Source organism: Pongo pygmaeus, chromosome 8, assembly GCF_028885625.2.
Source record: "Pongo pygmaeus isolate AG05252 chromosome 8, NHGRI_mPonPyg2-v2.0_pri, whole genome shotgun sequence".
In the NCBI taxonomy this organism is placed as follows: Eukaryota; Metazoa; Chordata; class Mammalia; order Primates; family Hominidae; genus Pongo; species Pongo pygmaeus.
The window spans coordinates 52150268-52176544 of record NC_072381.2 but is presented as its reverse complement, the minus strand read 5'-3'; the positions used below and the strand labels follow the sequence as shown (position 1 = coordinate 52176544).

The 26277-nt window shown below is 45.9% G+C and overlaps 2 protein-coding genes across 3 annotated transcripts in view; both read left to right on the top strand.

Moving 5' to 3' along the window:
• Nucleotides 1-11834, top strand: part of LOC129006543 (arf-GAP with GTPase, ANK repeat and PH domain-containing protein 5) — a 41384-nt gene extending 29550 nt beyond the window's left edge. For both annotated transcript variants that reach the window (XM_063669863.1, XM_054436270.2), the window contains exons 9-12: nucleotides 2591-2691; nucleotides 5290-5325; nucleotides 8608-8659; nucleotides 9299-11834. In XM_063669863.1, the coding sequence (XP_063525933.1) occupies nucleotides 2591-2691; nucleotides 5290-5325; nucleotides 8608-8659; nucleotides 9299-10849 (1740 nt within the window). In that variant the 3' untranslated portion in view covers nucleotides 10850-11834. The remainder of the gene's footprint in view (nucleotides 1-2590; nucleotides 2692-5289; nucleotides 5326-8607; nucleotides 8660-9298) is intronic.
• A 9203-nt stretch (nucleotides 11835-21037) lies between these two features.
• On the top strand, nucleotides 21038-25456 carry FAM25G (family with sequence similarity 25 member G). The gene is made up of 3 exons (XM_054436269.1): nucleotides 21038-21165; nucleotides 23042-23104; nucleotides 25269-25456. The coding sequence occupies exons 1-3, from the start codon at nucleotides 21093-21095 to the stop codon at nucleotides 25400-25402; spliced, it is 270 nt and encodes an 89-aa protein (XP_054292244.1). The 5' UTR covers nucleotides 21038-21092; the 3' UTR covers nucleotides 25403-25456.
• The last annotated feature ends 821 nt before the right edge of the window (nucleotides 25457-26277 follow it).

Sequence of the window (26277 nt, the reverse complement as noted above, 5' to 3'; positions counted from 1 at the left end):
ATGCAGCATCCTTTTATGATTAAAACCCTCAGCAAAATCGGCATACAAAGGTCATAGCTCAATGTATTAAAAGCCATCTATGACAAACCCACAGCCAACATAATACTGAAAGGGGGAAAAGTTGAAAGCATTCCCCCCGAGAACTGAAACAAGACAAGGATGCCCACTCTCACCACTTGTATTCAACATACTACTGGAAGGCCTAGCCAGAGCAATCACACAAGAGAAAGCAATAAAAGGCATCCAGATCAGTAAAGAGGAAGTCAAACTGTTGCTGTTTGATGATGATATGATCATATACCTAGGAAACCCTAAAGACTCCTCCAAAAAGCTCCTAGAACTGATAAATGAATTCAGCAAAGTTTCAGGAGACAAAATTAATGTACACAAATCAGTAGCTCTGTTATACCCCAGAAGCGTCCAAGCTTAGAATCAAACCAAGAACTCAACCCCTTTTCTGATAACTGCAAAACTAAACTAAACTAAAATAAAATACTTAGGAATAGACCTAACCAAGGAGGTGAAAGATGTCTACAAGGAAAACAACTTTAGTATTTTTAATGGGTTAAAATGAGAGGCAGCAGGCACAGCAGAAGAAGTCAGTGGGTGGGCATCCGCATCCAACGGGTACTGCACCTTTGATGGTAAGGCTTTGGTTTTGACTTACTAAATTACTAGGTATGATTATTTTCTAGTTTTTGTCATTAAACCTTAAAACTACTAAGTAACCCCTTCCATTTCTTGTTAAATATAGTAAAATTTCATACTCTGATTTACACTGTCTGACATTAGATTATTTGTTTCTATTTTGTGACTACCTTAAATAATACCTATAAACAGTAAACTGTTAGTAGTGTTTTTGCTGTAATTAAATATAGTAAGACTTATCTTCCAAATGATAACTGAATTGTCAAACACTTGTCAAAGTTTTGGATTTACTCAAAATTCTATGCTCAGCAGCTAGAGATAGGAAGAGTAAGGGCCCTCCCTTCCTCTTATGGAGAGGCATACTTTCTCATGAGGGGAATACTCTGCAGGAATTAGCATCCTGTAAGCAGTGGTGAATTCAACTAATTAGTGTACAAAAACACATTTTTTGGTGTGGCTGCCGACAAAGAGATCCAAGAGGGTAGATGGAGTTGAGCTTGCTGAAGCAAGGAAAGAGAAAAGCAGTATTCTAGGCAGAGAGCAGGGGTAGAGCAGGAAAATGGCTAGGTGCAGGTCAGATGATTTATAGAATGAAATTGATCAAGTTTTGAAATGAATGCAAAGTATTCTCTGAGAGTCTCATTTGAGTCATGTCTTGGCAGTCTTATTTAAACATGAAGTGAAAGTTAGATTTTTTAAGTTGTCATTTGTTTTCAGGGTGTGAGAGAATATTTAAGTGATACTCTTTTTATCCTCCACATAAGAAACTAGGACTAGAGAAACCTATGGCTTCCTCACTTGTTGGTGGCCTAGCAGCCCTGGCACACAGAGTCTCTGAATCTGAAACACTTCTTTTGTAACAATATCACCTGAAATAATACATTTAGGATTAGCAATTTAGTAAATGCATTAGTCTTGTATTCACTGCAATAAAATGCTCTTGTAGCAGGATTATTTAATACATTACATTTTATCCTAGTAAATAAATAATAGAAGGGCCGGGCACGGTGGCTCATGCCTGTAATCCCAGTACTTTGGGAGGCCGAGGCAGGCAGATCGCGAGGTGAGGAGATCGAGACCATCCTGGCTAACACGGTGAAACCTCATCTCTACTAAAAATACAAAAAATTAGCCGGGCGTGGTGGTGGGTGCCTGTAGTCCCAGCTACTCAGGAGGCTGAGTCAGGAGAATGTCGTGAACCCAGGAGGCGGAGCTTGCAGTGAGCCGAGATGGCGCCACTGCACTCCGGCCTGGGCGACAGAGCCAGACTCCGTCTCAAAAATAAATAAATTAATTAATTAAATAATAGAAATTCTCGGCTGCTTTATATAGCTGTAGAAAAAAAGAATGAAATCTTATTTTAAACTTTTCTTTTTTTTTTTTTTTTGAGACGGAGTCTCACTTTGTCTCCTGGGCTGGAGTGCAGTGGCGCGAACTTGGCTCACTGCAAGCTCCGCCTCCTGGGTTCACCCCATTCTCCTGTTTCAGCCTCCCGAGTAGCTGGGACTACAGGGTCCTGCTACCACGCCCGGCTAATTTTTTGTATTTTTAGTAGAGATGGGGTTTCAGCATGTTAGCCAGGATGGTCTCGATCTCTGACCTCGTGATCCGCCCGCCTCCGCCTCCCAAAGTGCTGGGATTACAGGTGTGAGCCACCGCGCCGGGCGAAGCCGACTTTTCTCATTATTTTTAACGGTAATTCATAAAATCCTTGTTAGGTTTGATGACAGGTACCATATTAAGGGCAGCATTTCATAACCGGTATCTTAAACATCATCTCTGGAAGTTGAGAGCCTCCAATAGGTTTTCTATAGAGTGCACATGATACCACTCAGGCAGTTCATGGAGTGTAAGACATATCTTAGTGCTTTGTCATTTGACATTTTAACTGAGAAAAAAATACACTTTGATAAGTTTGACTTATACTTCTCTTCCCCTTCAGGTACCTACTGAGCGTTTCAGTCAACAATACAGCTCGTGTTTGACAATATTCCTTGATGACAGCACAGCCAACCAGCCTTATCTTACAATGACAATAATATCGTGAGTACAACTATACTGCCGAGGGACAGATTCCTTTATTCTAAAATTATTTCAGCCATTTGGTTGTCCCCTTCAGCAATCAGTTTAAGAAACTGGAGTCAACCATATATTGATATCCAGATTCTACATATTAAGTATCAGTTTCTCTTTTAATCTTCGACATCGTGGTGGAAGGAAAAATCAGTTAGCAAAGAAGCAATCCCAGAAACAGTGTATTTTTTGATGCCTTTATGCCTTAAGACAATGTTGAACACAGTGAGAAGGATAGGTTCCCTTTATTGAATGTTTTTTGTGAAAACTTAGTTTTTCAGTGCATTATAGGCCTAAATCAGTGTACACTACTTTGGACATTAGCCTTGGAAGAAGGAACAGCTTTTCTTCTTCTGGCACTACAGTGTATCTGCATTTGAGTTTCTCCCATTGTGTATGAGCGCCTCATGGGCCACAAAGATGTGCTTTGAGAGCACCCTGAGATGAAGTTTATTTTAAAAGGAACAACAACCAACACCACCACCAGCTCCATAGGGGCTGTCCAGTGTACATTATTCTCATCTCCTTGGGTTATTGGTCTTGATTTTTAGAACACAGTTTGGAAAGTTCTAATTTAGAATATTAATGTCTTTATCTTTAATTTTACTTTTCATTCTGTAAACATCATTAGCTTATAAACAATTTTGTTTCAAATGCATTAGCCTTTTTAGCTAATTCAATTGTCAATAACTTTTACTTCAATTAAAAGTGGCAAGTTTACACTCATAATAATGTCACTTTCTTCCCTCCCTTTTAACAATAGTTGAGAGGAAATTGGAAATTGTGTTTTGAACAAAAACTGGACTCAAACTCTGTCTCAAGTCCTGAGCTTTGGGACCTATTGAGTAATCACTAAATGTCTGTAGTCAACCAAGTCTCTTAAATCTTTGAGCACACATACGCAAAAATTACTTTGACTAGAGTCCCTGGCTTCTTTTGAGTTCCAAAGATTTTGATATGTTAGCATACAATTCAAAAGCAGCTTTGAAGATTAATTTTGCTCAAACAAATTTCGTGCTTTTTTTCTCATTATTCTACTTTTTAGAAGTCTACTTTTGAAAGTAAAGTAAGCTTTAATTTGCCAACAGCAAGTTTGAGAAATGATCATTTTGTGTATTCACTATTGGTGAAATAAAGGTTTATTGAGCAAATTAATAGGGCAAATTGGCTTCAAGAAAATATTTTGAAAAATGTTTTATCATGGATCAGTAGTGCACTATTGTCAGTGGGACAGGTGGAACTCACTGAGATACTTATGCAAGGTTTTTTTTCAAAATACAGGTCTGCAAACACATGTATCTTCCCATCTCCACTTTCCCTCTATCTCTGGGCACGGAGAAGCCTTTTAGGAAAATAGGGATGGATGTGAGACATCTTTCTGTGAAGAAAAGCATCCCAGAAGATTCTGATTTTCACCCCAGCTCAATCATTCCAAACTTTGCTACACATTGAAATCACCTGGGAAACTTTTACCAACAACCTTGATGCCCAAAGCCATACCCAATACTAATTAAATTAAAATGTCTCATGTTGAAGATGAGGCAGATATTAAAGCTTCTCAGGTGATTTTAATGTGCAGCAAAGTTTGAGAGCCACTGCTTAATTTGAGTTTAGGACGAGAAACTGCTCCTATTTGGTGGGACCTTGGGCAAGTCAGTTTTAAGGTTTGTTTCCCTGATCTGTAAAATGAGTGTTGAATTAAATGTCACATAAGGTCATTGGTCCTTTCCAGCATGTAACTTTAAATTCTGTGATTTTAAAATTATTTCAGAGATGAAAACTACTTGAAGCACTATATACATATCCATCTTACATGCTAATGTTACAAGCTTTTTAAAAAGTGCTAATATTGTGTAGACCTATTACTAAAATTGAGATTTGCCTTCCCTCAGTTGTTTTGAGCCTCACTCTACAAAATTAGCTGGGCGTGGTGGCACATGCCTGTAATCCCAGCCACTTGGGAGGCTAAGGCAGGAGAATCTCTTGAACCCGGGAGGCAGAGGTTGTGGTGAGCCGAGATCACACCATTGCACTCCAGCCTGGGCAACAAGAGCGAAACTCCATCCACTCCCCCGCCAAAAAAAAAACAGTTACCTGGGCGTAGTGGCCCAAACTTGTAGTCCCAGTTTCTTGGGAGGCTGAGGCATGAGAATCGCTTGAACCTGGGTGGTGGAGGTTGTGGGGAGTCAAGATCCCACCACTGCAGTCCAGTCTGAGCAACAGAGACAGACTCTGGGTCAAAAAATAAATACATACATAAAATAAATCACATGGGATGAAAGGTTTTGTGGGTAGAAAAGCATGTAACAGGGAAATCTGTTATGATTTATATATTATAATCACCAAGAGAAACGCATCTTCTAACAGCATATTGCCTCGCATTTTGGTTCTCATATTTTTGTGAAAAATGAAGAAATGAAAACAAAGTGCCTTTATGGTACTGTTCTGAACTAGAAGATTTGAATTTCAGGGCCGCTAGGAGAGTTTCCTCTGCCCCGCTTTTAAAATATGTCTTCAGGTCTAACAAATGATAACATCTATTGTTCTGAATTTTTTTTCCTTCCACAGTGTGACCTTGGAGATACATCATCATATCACACAAAGGTGAGCTTTTTAGAAACCTGTCTTGTTATTCTAGTTAATTACTTTGCAAGATATCAAGCTCAGTGTTAGGTCACAGCTCTAGACATCATAAGCTGTATTGTGCCTACTAAAATATTGAAGCAAATTACTTGTATTTTCTTTGTTCCTTAAGACTCTCTTAATTCTTAAATGATTGAGAATCTCAAAGAGTATGTGTTTATATTGATTATATTGATATTTACTGTGGTAGAATTATACAATTGAAATTTTTTTCAAAATCTCTTTTTAGTTTAGATTTCACAGCCTTACCACTGTTGATATTATGGGTTAGATAGTGCTTTGTTGTGAGGACTGTCTTGTGCATTGCAGAGAGTTTAGCGGTATTCATGGCCTCTACCAACTAGATGTTGGTAGTAACCCATGACCCAGGTTGTAACAACACAAAATATTCCTTGAGATCAGTATTGTTAACAGAAATTTTTCATTGAAAAATAACTTTTCTACAACAAAAGTTGAGTAAAAAATGTGTCATGTATTTATATTATTTAAAGTCTCTCATGTTGAGCTTAATAGGAGACAAATGGATTCTCTAGAGCTTTCTTTGCAATTTGCTTTAAAGAAGCAATAAGAGGCTGGGCACGGTGGCTCATGCCTGTAATTCCAGGACTTTGGGAGGCTGAGGCGGGCGGATCACAAGGTCAGGAGATCGAGACCATCCCAGCTAACACAGCGAAACCCCGTCTCTACTAAAAATACAAAAACTTAGCTGGGCGTGGTGGCACGCGCCTGTAGTCCCACCTATTCTGGAGGCTGAGGCAGGAGAACTGCTTGAACTTGGGAGGCAGAGGTTGCAGAGAGCTGAGATCGTGCCATTGCACTCCAGCCTGGGTGACAGAGCAAGACTCTGTCTAAACAAACAAAAAAAGCAATAAGCTGGTGGGGCACAGTGGTTCACACCTGTAATCCCAGCATTTTGGGAGGCCGAGGTGGGTGGATCACTTGAGGTCAGGAGTTTGATACCAGCCAGACCAACATGGTGAAACCCGCCTCTACTGAAAGTTCAAAAAATGGCTGGGCGTGGTGGTGCATGCCTGTAGTCCCAGTTACTTGGGAGGCTGAGGCAGGAGAATCACTTGAATCTGGGAGGTGGAGGTTGCAGTGAGCCGAGATCTCGCCATTGCACCCCACGCAGCCTGGGTGACAGAGGGAGACTCTGTCTCAAAAAAAGAAAAAAAGAAGCAATAAGATGACCTAACCTCGTGCAAATATGTAGTTGGTAGAAGATATATTTTTAAAGTTTTCAGACAGTTGTGGGTATTAACACTAAATCAAAACTTCATAAATGGTGGTTTCTTAAATTAGTTACAGTGGCATTTTACATATTAATAAATTTATTCCATCAGTACTCATTGATCTTTCTTGCACAGTAAATGGATCTTTTGCTCCATACTTGCATTAGTTACTTGGAATATATTGGTTTATGTTTTATTGTGTCAAAAATCACTTTTAGTTTAACCACCAATCTTACTTTAACACGCCTTTAAGTATTGAAAAGCTGTCAAGCCTACAGTAGAAGGAACAAGTTTTTCAAAGTCCTCAGGAAAGCTTAAATTTTATCATTGGGAACAAATACGTATTTCCCTTGAAGTGACAACCTCTCAGTTCATTTATTTTTGAGAATGATAGTTGAACTTGTTTTTTAGACTGAGTTTCAGTCTGTCACTTGGCTGGAGTGCATTAGCATGATCTCAGCTCAAGCAATCCTCTCACCTCAGGCTCCTGTGTAGCTGGGACCACAGATGTGTGGCACCACGCCAGGCTAATTTTCTTGTATGTTTGATAGAGACAGGGTTTCGTTATGTTGCCTAGGCTGGTCTCGAACTCCTGAAGGAGCTCAAGCCATCTGCCTGCTTTGGCCTCTCAAAGTGCTGGGATTTTACAGGCATGAGCCACTGCGCTGGCCCAGTTGTACTTTTAAATAAAAATGATGTTCTGTGAAAAAAGTGATTTTTCAGTTCACAATTAAATCACGAATTCTTTAAAAACAAAAAAAAAAAGCACTTCTCGTTAACTTTCCACTTATTCAGAATATTAAAGAGACATGTCAAGATTTAACAACATTTATTTTTACTGCTTCATCAAAGACATTCTTAAGTAATTCAGGCTATGTTTTTTAACTGTAGGGGACAGCGAAGAATAGAATGACTACTAATGTAATTGGTACCACTGCCTTGATTTATGCTGAGAAACCAGCCATTGTAGCCACTTTTGCTTTTATACAATCATGGCAAGTGTCAACGAAAAAGCAGGCAATGACTTTGTATTACTTTTACAAATTTTTAAAATTTTTCATCAGCTTTCTTAGGTTTAATTAGTATGATTCAGAACAGTGTTGGCCAGGCACAGTGGCTCAGGCCTGTAATCCCAGCACTTTGGGAGGCTGAGGCAAGCAGATCACCTGAGGTCAGGAGTTCAAGACCAGCTTGGCCAACATGGTGAAACCACATCTCTACTAAAAATACAAAAATTAGCCAGGAGTGGTGGCAGGCACCTGTAATCCCTGCTACTCGGGAGGCTGGGGTAGGAGAATCACTTGAACCTGGGAGGCGAAGGTTGCCGTGAGCCGAGATCGCACCGTTGCACTCCAGCCTGGGCAACAAGAGTAAAACTTGGTCTCAAAAAAAAAAAAAAAAAAAGAACAGTTGTGACCTCTTAGGCCTTCTGGAAGGGGTCTTGGGGATCCCGAGAGGTCCACAGAGCATATTTGGAGAACCACTGGTTTATCACACAGGCACAATGCATTAGTTTTACGAAGTTTAAAGTTCATCAAAGACTGGCCTCTTAAAAAGGCAGATGAGTTTGTCATTCAAACAACAGAAAATACATAAATACATCATGAGAGTATACTACAGAGAACTAAAGAGAAAGGAAGCTAGGAAATCTGAATCACATTTACATTTATTAAAGTTTACTACTACTGCTTTGTAGAACATTCTTGTGTTTCAATGTGTGGTTAGAAGAGTGAAAATATATTTGGTTTATTGCCATGGCCTGTTAGGGAGAGTCAATACTTATGGGTATTTCTGACTGGTTATCATATAAAAGACTTCACGGTACAGGCCATGATGTGCTGAGAAAGAAGAAGTCAGGAAACCCTCTGCAAGTCAGGATCCAGGAGAAGAACTCGTAAAAACTGCTTTGGTAAAGTAAACAGCAAAGCACACAGGAGGCGGTATTTTACTAAACAAATATTATACTAAGATATTAACAGTTTTTGAAGTAATGCACATTCTTATTTTATAGAGATGCAGATAGATCTTTGAGCATATTTGATGAACGGTTATACTCATTTACGGTAAGTGGCACTTTTATTGAGGTTGTATTTTCATCGTACACTTGTATCTGTTTCATGCTGAAGTCAAAGGCATCTTTTTTTAAATATTCCTCATTTCATGTTGCATTTAGTCATCTTAAGTGTTGTAAAAAGAATGTGCTGGAATAAGAACTGATCTGCAGCTCTGTTTAGTTAGTGAGCTAGTATGAGTAAATGTACTATCTAAACAACAGAAAATGTATCTTTTTTTTTTTTTTTTTTTTGACGGACTCTCTTTCCGTAGCCCAGGCTGGAGTGCAATCGCGCGATCTTGGCTCACTGCAGGCTCTGTCTCCCAGGTCCCTGTTCAAGCAATTCTCCTGCCTCAGCCTCTCGAGTAGCTGGATTTACTGTAATTACAGGCATGTGCCACCATGCCCAGCTAATTTTTTTTTTTTTTTTCTAGTAAAGACAGGGTTTCACCATGCTGGCCAGGATGGTCTTGAACTCCTGACCTCGTGATCCACCCGCCTTGGCCTCCCAAAGTGCTGGGATTACAGGTGTGAGCCACCGTGCCTGGCCCAGAAAATGTATCTTTTTAAAAGGTAATTGTGATTGTCTATAGGACCCTGCAAGCCACTACCCAATTTTCGAAGCCATTCCTCCTCCTGTTCCACACAGGTTTCCACTGTGCACATTACCCAGACAAGAAATGGAGGTGGGAGTTTAAGTAACCATTCCTCCTCCATTCCATCGACTCCCAGCACCAGCCAGGAGGACCTTCAGATCAGTGTTCCTCCCACTGCCAACACACCCACGCCCATTTGCAAGCAGTCCAAGCGCTGGTCCAACCTGTTTACATCTGAGAAAGGGAGTGACCCAGACAAAGAGAAGAAAGCCCCAGAGAGTCATTCTGACACCATCGGGAGCAGCAGAGCCATCCCCATTAAACAGGGCATGCTCTTAAAGCGAAGTGGGAAATGGCTGAAGACATGGAAAAAGAAATATGTCACCCTGTGTTCCAATGGCATGCTCACCTATTATTCAAGCTTAGGTGATTATATGAAGAATATTCATAAAAAAGAGATTGACCTTCAGACATCTACCATCAAAGTCCCAGGAAAGTGGCCACCCCTGGCCACATCGGCCTGCGCGCCCATCTCCAGCTCTAAAAGCAATGGCCTATCCAACAACATGAACAGTCTACGTATCTCAGCCAATTCAGACACCGAGCTGGGTGACTCCATATGCTTCAGCCCCAGTATCTCCAGCACCACCAGCCCCAAGCTCAACCTGCCCCCCTCTCCTCATGCCAGTAAAAAGAAACACCTAAAGAAGAAAAGTACCAACAATTTGAAAGACGATGACCTGTCCAGCACTGCTGAGGAACAAGGAGAAAACTTTATCATTGTGTCCGTCACTGGCCAAACATGGCACTTTGAAGCCATGACATATGAGGAGCGGGATGCCTGGGTCCAAGCCATCGAGAGCCAGATCCTGGCCAGCCTGCAGTCATGCGAGAGCAGTAAAAGCAAGTGCCGGCTGACCAGCCAGAGCGAGGCCATGGCCCTGCAGTCGATCCAAAACATGCGTGGGAACTCCCACTGTGTGGACTGTGAGACCCAGAATCCTAAGTGGGCCAGTTTGAACTTGGGAGTCCTCATGTGTATTGAATGCTCAGGAATCCACCGCAGTCTTGGCACCCGCCTTTCCCGAGTGCGATCTCTGGACCTTGATGACTGGCCAGTTGAGCTCATGAAGGTTATGTTATCTATTGGCAATGACCTAGCCAACAGCATCTGGGAAGGGAGCAGCCAGGGGCGGACGAAACCCTCAGTAGAGTCCACAAGGGAAGAGAAGGAACGGTGGATCCGTTCCAAATATGAGCAGAAGCTCTTTCTGGCCCCACTACCCTGCACGGAGCTGTCCCTGGGCCAGCACCTGCTGCGGGCCACCGCTGATGAGGACCTGCGGACAGTCATCCTGCTGCTGGCACATGGCTCCCGGGAAGAGGTGAATGAGACCTGTGGGGAGGGAGACGGCTGCACGGCGCTGCATCTGGCCTGCCGCAAGGGGAATGTGGTCCTGGCACAGCTCCTGATCTGGTACGGGGTGGACATCATGGCCCGAGATGCCCACAGGAACACAGCGCTGGCCTACGCCCGGCAGGCCTCCAGCCAGGAGTGCATTGACGTGCTTCTGCAGTACGGCTGCCCCGACGAGTGTGTGTAGTATCTGTTTAATTTGACTGCAGTCTCCTTGGTGCAAAAACAAAATGAGGAAAATAAAGATAACTCAGAATTTCAAAAGGAAATCACAAATTCAGCTAATAATAGCATTTTCAGTACTTTTTGTAAACTAAGTAAATACACAAAATGTTGACTTTTCTGACCATAAGACATATTTTATGTCCTTTTGCCGAGGTGGATGTGTTAGTCTCAGGCCCTCCTGGGCCACATTGCCCAAGTCAGACAGGGTTCTGTATTACGTATTTATATAAGATGTGTGAAAATATATTTGAAAAAAAGTTCATAAATATGCATTGATTTTTTTACACATGGCACCTCTTTTTTGTTTTTCTTTTTTTTTTTTTTTTTTTTGATGGTGTTTTGCTGTGTTGCCCTGGCTGGAGTACAGTGGCACGATATCGGCTCACTGCAAGCTCTGCCTCCTGGATTCACACCATTCTCCTGCCTCAGCCTCTCAAGTAACTGGGACTACAGGTGCCTGCCACCACACCCGGCTAATTTTTTGTGTTTTTAGTAGAGACGTGGTTTCACTGTGTTAGCCAGGATGGTCTCCTGACCTCATGATCCACCTGCCTTGGCCTCCCAAAGTGCTGGGATTACAGGCATGAGCCACCATGCCCGGCCCATGGCACCTCTCTTAATTTATAAATTGAACTGGATGTGAACTAATAATGTCAGCTAGTTGAGATAAGAGGGTTACAGATCAGCTGGGTGCAGTGGCTTACACCTCTAATCCTAGCACTTTGGGAGGCCTAGGCGGGCTGATCACCAGGTCAGGAGATCGAGACCATCCTGGAAAACATGATGAAACCCCACCTCTACTAAAAAATACAAAAAATTAGCTGGGCGTGGCCGGGTGTGGTGGCTCACACCTGTAATCCCAGCACTTTGGGAGGCTGAGGCAGGTGGATCATGAGATCAGGAGATGAAGACCATCCTGGCTAACATGGTGAAACCACGTCTCTACTAAAAATACAAAAAAAAAAAAAAAAATTAGCCAGGTGCAGTGGTGGGCACCTGTAGTCCCAGCTACTTGGGAGGCTGAGGCAGGAGAATGGCATGAACTCGGGAGGCAAAGCTTGCAGTGAGCGGAGATTGTGCCACTGCACTCCAGCCTGGGCAACAGAGCAAGACTCAGTCTCAAAAAAAAGAAAAGAAAAAGAGGGTTACAGATCATTGCACATGGAAAATATTCCCAGCAGTAAACACTTCCATTAATGTGATCCACAGCTTTTAAAAAGAATAAGATGGTGGTACAATTTGCTTATTGAGAAAGGAAAAAAAAAAAAAAAAAAAAAAACACTGGAGTATATTAAAAAGGGAAAAGAAGGAATGTGATTTCTCATGATTGAAAGCTTGATTTAGATTGCATACAGCTTTTGCTACCCAAGACCAAGCGGCTCTGGCAAGACAAGGTGGTTTTCTGAATGCCAGACCAAGGTGCCTTATGAAGGCAGCTGCCGATGGTTCCAGATGTAGAGAGATAGGTGATGCAGGAGGGAAAGCTGGATTGGAAAAGGGAGAGTTTTGTAGACGGGCTACGCTCATTGTGCCTTTGAAAGAGCAGAGCCAGCAGCCTCTAGTCATCATTTGGATATACAGGACTAGAGCATGAATCTGATGTAGAGCTACAGAATGAAGAGCAACAGCAGCTGTTTAAATACCGAGAAAGTGTGTAGAATGAAACTGGACAAGCCAAGCATGGTGGTTTCATGCCTTTAGTCCTAGCTACTTTGAAGGCTGAGGTGGGGAATTACTTGAGCTCAGCAGTTTGAGTCCAGCCTGGGCCAGATGGTGAGACCCTGTATCTTAAGAAAAAATAAGACCAGGTACAGTATCTCATGCCTGTAATCCCAGCACTTTGGGAGGCCAAGTTGAGAGGATTGCTCGAGTGTAGGAGTTCAAGACCAGACTGGGCAATAAAGTGAGACCCATTTCTACCAAAAAAAAAAAAAAAAAAATCAAGAAATTAGCTGGACACGGTGGCACATGCCTGTGGCCCCAGTTACATGGCATGGCAGGCTGAGGCAGGAAGATCACCTGAGCCCAGGAGGTGGAGGCTGCAGTGACCCGTATTCATGCCACTGCACTCCAGCCTAGGCAACGGAGTGAGACCCTGTCTCAAAAACAGATAAAGTAGGCAGAAAATAGGTAGGTAAGGACTAATCATTTAAGGGACAAGCCCCCAGAAGAGTGGCTACTAGAGTGGGAGGAGAAAAAGCAGGAGAGGATAATAAAAGGAGAAAGAGTTGAAGATAGGCGAGGCTGTGGTCACAGTGCTGAATGCTGCCAAGCAGTGACTTGATTCGTGAACACTCACTGGATGCTGACTCTGTTGCTCTTCTAAGTGCTGGGATAGAGGAGAGGAGAGGTAGAGCACAGTTCTTGCTTTTATGAGCTTATGTTCTAGGAAGTTCAAACTTAAGTATTTTTTCAGGTAGTATGAAATAGCCGGAAGAGGAAGCAGGCTAAAGGGACACAGAGTGATTGGGGGCTATTTTAGGTAGAATGATAAGGAAGAGCCTGTCTAGAGAGCTATTTGAACAGTGACCTGACCAAAGGGATGACAGAAAGCAGTGCTGACATTACAGGCAGCAGGATGACTGCCAAGACAGACAGAAACGCATTTCACGTGTGTTTGAGGAATGAAGAGCAAGGTGACCAGCATGGTGAGAGTGAAGAATGATGGAAACCTTGAATGAGAATAAAGCAATTCCATCTTGGTTGCTAATCTGCCATGTTCTGATTAATCCCAGTTCCAAGAATTCATCTACGATTTCTATTTTATCTTTTTTTTAAAATTATTTTTTATCTTTTATTTTTTGAGATGGAGTCTCACTCTGTCTCCCAGGTTGGACTGCAGTGGCACAATCTCAGCTCACTGCAAACTTCACCTCCTGGGTTCAAGCGATTCTCCTGCCTCAGCTTCCTGAGTAACTGGGATTACAGGCACCTGCCACCACGCCTGGCTAATTTTTGTATTTTTAGTAGAGTCGAGGTTTTACCATGTTGGCCAGGCTGGTCTCGAACTCCTGACCTCAAGTGATCCACCCACCTTGACCTCCCAAAGAGCTGGGATTATAGGCGTGAGCCACTGTGTCTGGCCATACACATCCCTACTGAAGCACTCATTACCCTTTCCCTATGCTATATAAGCCCTGGGTCGGGGAGGTGGGGGTAATGGCACAGGGATCCACCATCTTATCTTGGTGCCATCCCTGACTTGGCTTCTGTTCATAAACGCCTATTAAATGTTTCTTCCTGAGAAACTGGATTTGTCAGCCTCTTTCTTTGGTATCTTAGGTTCCTTGGCCTTTGCGGGTAGGTTTATATAGACCTGCTCAGCACAGAACAGGCAGTTTCTCAAAAAATTAAAAATAGAATTACCAAATCATCCAGCAATACCACTTCTGGGTATATAGCCAAAATAATTGAAAGCAAGGTCTCATAGAAATATTTGTACACTGATACTTATAGCAGTGGTATTCACACTCATCAAAAGATGGATGCAGCCTAATTGTCCATAGGCAGATGAATTGATAAAATGTGGTGTACACGTACAATAAAATATTCTTCAGCCTCAACAAGGAAGGGACTTCTAACACATGCTACAACAGCGATGAACATTGAGGACATTATGCGGAGTGAAATAAGCCAGTTAGAAAAAGACAAATACTGTGTTCTTTCACTTATGTGAAGTGTCTAGACTGAGTAAGCAAACTAATAGAAACAGAAAGTAGAACGGGGGTTGCCAGGGACATGGGGAAGGGAGAAAACGGGAAGTTGCTTAGTAGATATAGAGTGTTGGTTTTGTCAGTTGAAAAAGTTCTGGAGATTGGTTGCATGGCAGTGTGAATATACTCTACGTTACCCAACCCAAGGGCTCTCCTTGACCCCTGTTCCAACTGTCACTTAAAAGTGGTTAAGGTAGTAAATTTTATGTATATTTTACCACAATTCAAAATAGGATTACTATTATTATTTTTATTATAATTTTTTGAGATCCCTCACTCTGTTGCCCAGGCTGGAGTGCAATGGCGCCATCTCGGCTCACTGCAACCTCCGCCTTCTGGGTTCAAGCGATTCTCCTGCCTCAGCCTCCCAAGTAGCTGGAACTTACAGGCACATGCCACCATGCCCAGCTGATTTTTGTATGTTTAGTAGAGACAGGATTTCACCATGTTCGCCAGGCTGGTCTCAAACTCCTGACCTCAGGTGATCCACCTGCCTTGGCCTCCCAAAGTGCTGGGATTACAGGTGTGAGCCACCATGCCCAGCTGTCAAAATGGGTATTTGTTTTGTTTTGTTTTGTTTTTTGAGATGGAGTTTTGCTTTTGTTGGCCAGGCTGGAGTGCAATGGCATGATCTCGGCTCACGGCAACCTCCAACTCCCATGTTCAAGCAATTCTACTGCCTCAGCTTCCCGAGTAGCTGGGATTACAGGCATGCACCACCACACCCAGTTAATTTTGTATTTTATTTTAGTAGAGATGGGGTTTCTCCATGTTGATCAGGCTGGTCTCCAACTCCTGACCTCAGGTGATCCACCCACCTCAGCCTCCCAAAGTGCTGGGATTACAGGCGTGAGCTATCACGCCTGGCCTTTTTTTTTTTTTTTTTTGTGATGGACTTTTGCTCTTGTTGCCCAGGCTGGAGTGCAATGGCACGATCTCCGCTCACTGCAGCCTCTCCTCCTGAGTTCAAGCGATTCTTCCTCAGCCTCCTGAGTAGCTGGGATTACAGGCATGCACCACCACGCCTGGCTAGTTTTGTGTCTTTAGTAGGGATGGGGTTTCTCCATGTTGATCAGGCTGGTTTTGAACTCCTGACCTCAGGTGATCCACCCGCCTCGGCTTCCCAAAGTGCTAGGATTACAGGCGTGAGCCACTGCGCCTGGCCTGAAAAAAACATTTTAAAGTTTGAGAAAATACAAAATTTTCATAGTCTCCAAGTATCTCTCCTAAGATCTTTGCCCCTACGAGGGGGAAAGATAGTAACTTTACAACGGAGAAACCCAGCAGAAACCTGAACCAAATAAACAAGTTCAACATCATCAGTAAGAAGAACTATCAATGCCATAACTCTGATTGATGCACTGGGAAGGATTCCACATCATTTTTGTGCTGTAATTGCCAAAAGTGCGTAACTTCAGTCCAATCATGGAAATACATCATACAAACCCAAATTGAGGAACATTTGGCAAATACTGATCAGTACTGGTTCAAAGTGTCACGGTTATGAAAGATAAGGAAAGATTGAGGAACTGTTATTGCAGCCCTACAAAATGGCGAGAGACTAAGAAATAAGTAAATGCAGCGTGATCCTGGGTGGAATTTGGGAACAGAAAAAGGACATTAGTGGAAAAAGTGGTGAAACTCCAATAAGGTCTTTAGTTTAGCGAATATGTTCATTTTAAATTAGTTAAATTATTTAAATATATTTAAACATTATTTAAATGTATTTAATTAAATTAATAAAATTGGTTATTTTGTGAAATAATTTTAATATAGTTAAATATGAGAATGTGGATTTCCTGGTTCTGTTCACCGTACTGTGGTTATGTAAGAGGTGAACGTTCAGGGAGGCTGGGGGAGGAATAAATGGAAATTATACTATTGAGTTGGAAGAGAGAAACCTACCCCATCAGTCATGAAACCCTCACATTCATGGCAGTGTGTCGGAGGTTCCAGTATGAGTGGAATTTCCCAGATGTCAGGGCGACGTCCCTGTGGAGGGAGTGGGGCTCCCTGGGAATCTAGTGGAGAGCATTCAGGGCTCCCTTCCTCAGGAGCCTGCCCTTCCTGCACAGAAGCATCTGCCTCACCTCTGTACCACTGCCCCTCTGCCTCTCAGAAACCACTCAGCTTCAGGAAGGTTCTACTGCCAGCCTCCTTTCCCGATACAGCCTCCAGGGACTCAGCCCTGCCTTCCCAAGTGTTCCCGCCTCTCTTGGGAAGGGGTGCTCTGAGATCCCGCACCCTTGGACTTCCCCGGGCACCACCTGCTCCTTCATTCTTCACTTCTCCAGCTCTGCGTTCTCACTCTGAGGGTCCTCTCCTGCTGGGAGTGTGTGTTGCTGGCAACAGTAAAGATTCCCCCCTGGGTGGCCCCCCATGCCCTGTTCTGCACCTCCCTGGCTTCCTGTGTTGGTTCTGCTGGTGTCACTTGCTTTTGAGTTTACGTGGCTTCCCAGCTTCCTAATTTCTCTGAAGTTGAGTTTGATGTGTGTGTTGATGATGGGCTTTTTCTTCCTCCTTCTCCTCCTCCTCCTCCTCAGTCTTGTTGTTGCTGCATATAGTTTCCAGAAGGAGAAAAGGGACACTATAAAATTAAGCTGCTGCAGGCCGGGCACAGTGGCTCATGCCTGTAATCCCAGCCCTTTGGGAGGCCAAGGCAGGCGGATCACCTGAGGTCAGGAGTTCAAGACCAGCCTGGTCAACATGGTGAAACCCCATCTCTACAAAAAATACAAAAATTAGCAAGGCGTGGTGGCATGTGCCAGTAATCCCAGCTACTTGGGAGGCTGAGGCAGGAGGATCTCTTGAACCCGGGAGGCAGAAGTTGCAGTGAGCCGAGATCATGCTACTGCACTTCAGCCTGGGTAACAAGAGTGAAACTCCATCTCAAAATAATAATAATACTAATAATAATAAAGCTGCTGCCATGTTTCTATCAGACCCAGAAATCCCGCAGAGTGAGCTGGAATTCTCTGTTTCTCGTTTCCCCTCCATACCCACTGGCTCCTCTCTGCCCGCTCCCTCTTGGACTGAATCTCCAGGGTGCCTCACTGTCTGGCCCTAGTGGAATTCAGACAGTGGGGGATGTCATAGGAGGTGGGAGAGAGAGAGGAGAGGTGGTTATTTGCTCAGATTCTTCCTTGCTGGTTTGGCAGTGGCCACATCTTTCTACTGATGGCTGCAGCTCCTGATGATCCTCCTCTGCAGCCACAGCTCTCTTTGGGATCTGTGGACACCTTTCCTGTCCCTCTAGACCCAGGGAGATAACAGCTCCCACTCTTGCTGGTCCAGGGCATTCCTCATCTCTTATTGGTTCCCTTAACTCGGTCCACACTTCTGTGAACAGCCCCTTTCCTCAAGTACCCATTCGAATATGTCCTCTGGCTTCCACCAGGAGCCTGACTGATACCCACAGGTGGGTGAATGCTGGCGTGCTGCTGGGCCCCTCTTCCTCTGGTGACTGGCCAGCCAAGTCTCCAGGAGTCTCGTTAGGTGGGCAGGCGGTGGGCACAGCACAAACTGTGAGCTCAAATCCACAGAACAAAAGTGAGAGAAGACACTGGCAGGATGGAGTGCCACAAATCTCTTGGCATTCATGACATCTGTCCTTTAAATCACGCAAGGCATCATCATGCTTCAGACATGAGACAGCATAAGTATGTAAGTATTTCAAATAAACAAATTGTTTTTCAGAATTGGTAATTGCTAAGTTGGCAAATTGCTATTGGAAACATTGGCTCTCCTTGACTCAATGATTCAGCCAGCAAGTCCCTTGCCAAACTAGTTTGTTGGGCAAATTCCACCTTGAGAATTTATCTGCTCCTGTCAAAGCCAGATTCTCCCTGCCTGAGGGGAGGCTGGACTTGACCTTCTGACTCAGAATATGCTGACTTGGGTCCCTAGGTCCAAGGGCGGCCCTCTTGGGCCCATTGTGGGCTGGACCTCTTCCATGATGGGGTGGTGGAGGGCAGGCCCCACCTGATTCACCCTTGACCTCATCCAGGCAGGTGAAGTTCCGTGCAGGAGTCACCTGAGCCCAGTCCCTCAGACCAGGATCCATCATGGTTAGGAGGATTTTGGGCTATCTCAGGCTCTTTGGCTAGAAAGGGGTCCCACTCTTAGGGGTCTGCCCCAGAGGTGGGGCACAGAGGGCCTGCTGGGGCCCATGGGCTGGGCTGGGTGGATGGGGATCTGGTCACAGCAGCAGCTGGAAGGCCAAGTGGGAGGGCTGTAGGGCCTGGGGCCCATGTCTGGTCCTGGGCCTCCCTAGGCCTCTTGCCTTCTCCCCAGCAGGTATTTGGGATCTGTGTCTGGACCCAGAAGGCCATGGTGTGTTGTCATTGGAATCACAGTGCTCACACCAAGGCAGTGCATTAAAGCAGGGCAGGGTCTCATGGGCAGGGGACCATGTGGAGGGGGTGGGGGGAAGGGCAGTTGTCCCCAGAGGCTGTGGTGGGCCTGGCTCTGGGCTGGGCAGTGGGCCAGGGTCCTGCTGTGTGGCTGAGCTCTGACAACAGGCTGTCTGGGTCTGGTGAGCTCCTGAAAGCGGGGACTGGTGGAGAGTACCCCAGGGTGGGAGCTCATGAGGAGGGGGTCTGTGGGGTCTGGAAGCCATTCTAGAGCAGGCAGATGACACTTGTCAGGGGAACAGGAAAAGAAAGGACCCTTGTGCGAGTGGGGGACACACAGCCTCAGAAGAAACAGAGAAGGGGCTTTGACAGGTCCAGGGAGAATCCCTGAGGTTTCCTAGAACAATTCCCACCAGCCATGTCCCAGGTGTCCCCCCACTCCCCAACCCTCTGCAGTGCCAGCCCAATGCCCTGGGCAAAACATCCTGGACTCTGACTGTTACAAAAGGAGGACAGGGTCATCTGGACCCGCCTGAGCTCCAGGCCCCCCACTTTCACAGCCCCTTGTGGGTCCAGAAGTTCATATGTATATAAATGAAAAATGTGCAAGAATCATATTATTGTATTCTTTTTCATAAAGAGGGCCCCTCTAAATTGTTTAAGCCCCGATTCACCCCTGCCCAAAGGAGATAGCAATGGCATGTGTGGGGCCGTGGTCCTGAGACCCAGAGGTCCTGCTGCCCACGATACCCACTGTCCACCCTAGGGGAACTGGCCATAGCCCTGGAGCCCCCAAACACCATGCAGGAATGCAAGAGGGTCTCAGCTCCCGAGTCCCAGGCTGGGAGGGCCCACAGTCCAGTAAACTAATCAGGCCCCAATACACCCAGGAGAGCAGCTCCAGGAGCCTGCACTGGGGAGAGAGCTTCAGACCACTGCCCCAGGCCTGCACCCCAGAATTAGGAGCATGGGAAGACCTCTCCTTGGCTCCTGGCCAGCGGAAGTCACATTCCCCAGTCCTCTGGCTCCAAGGCAGCCTCATGTCCCAGTCACTCCTTGGCCCACCCTACCGGTTGGTCAGAGCTCACTGCCAAAGGGCACCTCAGTGATGAGTGGAGGGAACAGGTGTTTACCAGGAGCTTGCATGCTTTGTCTCAGGGACGATTAGGGACACAGCCGGGAAGACACGCTATCCCCAGTTCACAGATGAGGAAACGGAGGCTCAGGTTGGGCTGGTGACTAAGGGAAGCAGCATGTGGCAGGTGGCTTGAGGCATGTCTGTCCATCATGAGTAACTAGGGAGCAGCCCTGCCACTCCTCATGTGATGCGCCAGGAGCCAGGGAAGCTGCTTTCTAAGGGATTCTAGCTGGGGCCAGAAGCATCTCCCTGAGTGGTGGTGGAGGCCTCTGTCTACTCCTCCAGAACTGCCAGGGGATAGGAAGGCACCGCTGACCTCACAGACACTCTTGAGTGAGTGAGCATCAGCTGAGCGACGCCAGGTGACTACACTTCTGCCCAGTGCTGTGCCCCCTTCTGCCTTGGGCAAGGCACCACCCTGAATGCCCCACCTATCCCATGGAGGCCGCAAATTGCTCTGCAGAGCCAGGGTCTCCAGGAACGGGGAGGGCAGTCACCCTTACTCCACTCGTGTTCGTGACCCAAAGGACTGCCCAGGTCTCCAGGCCCATAGAACCCCCAAACCTCTTACTGGGCCACACTGGGGACCTTGAGCAGCAGGCTTGGAATCCTAGGCCTTGTCTCCAGGTACATATCAGTACCCAGGCTTGGGAAGCTTTGGTCTCAGGGGGGCTGGCACTCAGGCCCTCTGCCTCAAGGAAGAGGCATGTCCAGATCTCTCCTGTCCAGCCTCAGCCCTGCTCCCTGCCTCTGTCCTTCACAGGGTCCCTAGTACAGGGTTACAGAAGTCTCATGCTGTCAGGGGACGCTGCCACCCCAGTGCCAGGGTGGTTCCGCCCAGCCCCTTCCTGCTGCCGCCCTCGCTGACTCACCTGTCCAGCCTCCTACTGGGCTGGGGCAAGGACTTGTTGCCCCAGAGCCTAGACGGGCACCAGAGGCAGCTATAAAAGCGTGTTGAGCCAGTCCTCAGCATCCTAGTTGGCCACCGTCTGCTGCCACACGATGCTGGGAGGCCTGGGAAAGCTGGCTGCCGAGGGCCTGGCCCACCGCACCGAGAAGGCCACCGAGGGAGCCAGTGAGGACCTGGGGCTCCTTTCTACCTGGGCTGGGGGGATCTGGGGCAGACTGGGTCTGTTGGAGGAGGATCTTAGTAGGCAGGTGAGGACCTGGGGGGAGGCCTTGGCCCCTAAGGAACCCTGGTCTCCTGCTCTACCAAGTTAGCACGGAGTTGAGGGTTGCAGAGCTGGGGAGGTCTCCTGGGGGCAGGGCATGAGTCCTGGTGCTGGGTGAACACTGGCAGCTTGGACCCTTCCCTTTGGAAATCTGGGGAGCCTTTCTTGTCAAAACAGCCTATTCTGAATAACCTATGCAGGAAAAGGAAGATGGATTTTTATTTTTACCATAACTTTAAAGTTTCAAAGATTTCTTAACAAGTCACCAAGTCTGTTCAAAGTCAAAAAGGGCATTTTCAATTTCTTCCAAGTCCCCTAAAGCATGTTTATTTTTATTTGTATTTGTATTTGAAATGGAGTCTTGCTCTGTCACCCAGGCTGGAGTGTAGTGGTATGATCTCGGCTCACTGTAACCTCTGCCTCCTCAGTTCAAGTGATTCTTGTGTCTCAGCCTCCTGAGTGGCTGGGATTACAGGCACCCACCACCATGCCTGACTAATTTTTGTATTTTTAGCAGAGACGGGGTTTCACCGTGTTGGCCAGGCTGGTCTCAAACTCCTGACCTCAAGTGATCCGTTCCTCTTGGCCTCCCAAAGTGCTGGGATTACAGGTGTGAACCACCGCACCTGATCCCGAAGTGTATTTTGTATTCAGAGGTCAGCAGCTGTGCGTGGGGAGGCCCAGCCAGGCCCCACTCATGGGTCATCATGTGAAAAACAGTCTTGCCTGAGTTTGTGTCCTCTTTCTAAATGGCAGCAGATGCGTATTTTGTTTTTGACTCTGTGGTTGGTGTGGACTACCTGCTTCAACCTTTCACTAGCCTCTGAGTTTTGTATGATTCCTGTTGGGAGAAAAGCTGAGTGTTGGGAGAGAAGCTGAGGCAGGGCTTGCTAGATTTGCTGGCTCCTTGCTTCTAGCACTCCCATTATCTCAAGTAGCCATATGTTTCTCATTCACTGGATACACCGTTTCCTTTCAACCCCCACATCCTCACCACCTGTTTCTTTGTTAGATCACCAATAAATAGCATAGGCTCCCAGAGCTCAGGGCCTTTGCAGCCTCCACACTCGCTATGGCGCCCTGGTCCCACTTTCTCTCTCAAACTGTCTCTTTCTCATTCCTTTGACTCCGCTGGACTTGCCGCCCCCACGACCTGGTGTTGGGTCTCATCACCCCAACAGATGCCCATTCTAAAGATGAGGGAACCAAGAGGTGGACGGTAGAGTTAGAATAAGAACCATTTCTTCTGACTCCGAAATCTTTCAGTTCTAGCACACTACCACTCAAACTTTAAAAAACTCTGAAGTAGGTAGAGAATTCCCTCTTGTTGGAGGAATTGCTTTGAGAGACCTGGTTTTACTGGATGAGGCTTTGGAAACCAACCTGAGGCAAGCGCTAGCACATCCTGAGAGGGGTGTGACCTGGCACACAGGCCCAGCCTGGGCTTCACGTCTCAGCTGGCAAGACAGGCCTGCTCATTGCCATTCCAGGCCGGGCAGGGCCAAGGGGCTTCAGGGACCCATGCCCTCATGGGGCTCACTGAGCTCGTCTCCCAGCAGCCAGGGCCCTGGCATCTCCGAATGAAGCCTGCTGTGGGGGAAGGTCCTTCTCATGAGCCAGTCTGTCCTGGCTGGGGGTGGCATCCCAGAGCCCCACCTTGGATGTCCAGGGACATATAGGTCTGTTGTGAGGATAAGCCTGCTCTGAGCCCTCACACTGGACTGGGAGGGCAGCGGTTCTGCTCTGAGCCCTCACCCTTGGCTTGTCTCCTCTGTTCAGTTCATGCCGTGGAGGAAGTGGTGAAGGAGGTGGTGGGACATGCCAAGGAGACTGGAGAGAAAGGTACAGCCGGCTGAGGTCGGGCAGGGAAGGAGGGAGGGCGGAAGGGAAGCTAGGTGCTGGGCCAGCCTGTTCTTTGACTAACCAGGTCAAACTCTGCCCCTAATGTTGCAGCCTTTCAGAGCCTCTCGGCTGGGGCAGTTATCTATGCTCATCAGAGGCCACAGACTATACTGCTTTAGGGCACTGTCTAGATGGTTCTCTCCATGGAATGATAAGAAGACAAAGTCACACAAGACTATGTGACAGCACACTGGGACAAAACATTTAACATGGCAGGGCGCGGTGGCTCACGCCTGTAATCCCAGCGCTTTGGGAGGCCAAGGAGGGCGGATCACAAGGTCAGGAGATCGAGACCATCCTGGCTAACGCGGTGAAACCCCATCTCTACTAAAAATACATAAAAATTAGCCGGGCGTGGTGGTGGGTGCCTATAGTCCCAGCTACTTGGGAGGTTGAGGCAGGACAATGGCGTGTACCTGGGAGGCAGAGCTTGCAGTGAGCCTAGATCATGCCACTGCACTCCAGCCTGGGCTACAGAGCAAGACTCGGTCTCAAAAAAAAAAAAAAATTGCTGGGTGCGGTGGCTCACGCCTATAATCCCAGCAGTTTGGGAGGCTGAGGCGGGCGGATCACGAGGTCAGGAGATCCAGACCAGACCATGGTGAAACCCCATCTCTACTAAAAATTAAAAAAATTAGCTGGGCACAGTGGCGGGCGCCTGTAGTCCCAGCTACTCAGGAGGCTGAGGCAGGAGAATGGCGTGAACCCGCAAGGCGGAGCTTGCAGTGAGCCGAGATCACGCCACTGCACTCCAGCCTGGGTGACAGTGTGATACTCTGTCTCAAAAAAAAAAAAAAAAATTTAACATGTAAAATTCTATGTTAAATGTTAAATTGATGTGTGTGAGCTATGAGTAGAACTATGTACAAAGCATGTGTATATCTCATTCCTTTTCAACAAAATAGATTCCGGGTAGATGAAGGACTTAAATTAACATAAATGAATTTATTAACTTACTAGGAGATAGCCATCTTAGCTCAGGCTGCTATTATAAAATACCATAGGCCAGGCGCAGTGGCTCACACCTGTAATCCTAGCCCTTCAGGAGGCCAAGGCGGGTGGGCCACCTGAGGTCAGGAGTTCGAGACCAGCCTGACCAATATGGTGAAACCCCATTGCTACTAAAAATACAAAAATCAGCTTGCGTGGTGGCACATGCCTGTAATCCCAACTACTCAGGAGTCTGAGGCAGGAGACTCCCTTGAACCTGGGAGGTGGAGGTTGCAGCGAGCTGAGATTGTACCACTGCACTCCAGCCTGGGTGACAGAGCAAGACTCTGTCTCAAAAACAAAAACAAACCATAAACTGGGCGACTTAGAAACAACAGAAATTTATTTCTCACACTCCTAGAGGATGGGAAGTCCAAGATCAAGGCACTGGCAGATTTGGCATCTGGTGAGGGTGTCTTTCTGGTTCATGGATGGGCCTAGCTCTGTCCTCACATGGTGCAGGGAGCTAGCTCTCTGTGGTCTCTTTTATGTGGATGCTAATTTCAACTTCTCAAAGGCCCCACCTCTTAATATCATTACATTAAGGCTGAGGATTTCAACATATGAGTTTTGAGGGGGAAGATATCATAAACATTTAGACATAGTAATAACATAAGAGACTTTGACCTAATCTTGGAGAGGGGAGAATCTTTAGAACTACAACAAAAAAAACCAGCAGCCGTAAAGGAAGTATTAAGTCTGACAATCCAAAACTGAAATTTTCTATAGCCAAAAAAAAAAAAAACTATAAACCAAGCCAAAAGAAAAATTACAAACTGATGAAAAATATTTGTCATAAAAATGATAATCCAATATAATAACCCAATATAAAAATGGCCAAAAGACATAAGCAGGCATTTTCCAGAAAAAAAGGATAAGCAGGCAATGTACCCATGAGTAGATGCTCAGTCTCACTCACAGTTGAAGAAATGCAAGTTGTTGGGGAAATTAAAACCAAATTCAAATTCATTCTGCAGTAATCCTGCTGCCCTTTGTCCCATCGGGCCACTCCAGAGACTAATCCATGAAGATGGCCACATCCCACAGGCCACTCAAGGGGACACAAGTTCAGCGGGTGGATCACTAAGACATTCTTCCTCTTTCTTTCCAACAGCCATTGCTGAAGCCATAAAGAAAGCCCAAGAGTCAGGGGACAAAAAGATGAAGGAAATCACTGAGACAGTGACCAACACAGTCACAAATGCCATCACCCATGCAGCAGAGAGTCTGGACAAACTTGGACAGTGAGTGCACCTGCTACCACGGCCCTTCCCCAGTCTCAATAAAAAGCCATGACATGTGTACATTGAGCCCTGGATTTATTCCCATTTGGATGGAAACACTAGGCAAAGTATTTTCTTGTTGATATAACATATTCTACATATTTATGGAGTACATTTAAATATTTATTATATGCACAGAATGGTGATCAATCAGGGTGTTTGGGGTGTCCATCACCTTGAATATTTGGTATTACTATGTGTTGGGTACATTTCAAGTCCCCTCTTCTAGCTACTTTGTTTTTCGGTTTTTGTTTTTGTTTTTGTTTTGAGACAGAGTCTTGCTCTGTCGCCCAGTCTGGAGGGCAATGGTGTGATCTCGGCTCACTGCAACCTCTGCCTCCCAGGTTCAAGCAATTCTCCTGCCTCAGCCTCCCAAGTAGCTTGGACTACAAGCGCAGGCCACCACGTCTGGCTAATTTTTATTTTTTTTTTATTATTTTTTTAGTTTTTAGTAGAGATTGGGTTTCACCATGTTAGCCAGGCTGCTCTCGAACTCCTGACCTCAAGTGATCTGCCTGCCTGGGCCTCCCAAAATGCTGGGATTATAGGCATGGGATACTGTACCTAGCCTTCTAGCTACTTTGAAATATACAATACATTGCTGCTAACTATAGTCACCCTAGGTGAAGTATTTTTCAACAGAAACACTTTGCATGTCCCCCATGTCTCCTCTGCTGAGGTGGACACTGGTACTGGGGCCCCTGCTGCTGGTTGGATAGGTCCTCATGATGAATCAGATGCTTCTCTGTCATGCTAAGTAAGATCTTTCATGTCAGGAAGGGGCTCTTCTGGAAGAATAGTTAGTATCTGTGCAACATTTCCGAAAAAACTGTTTCCCCA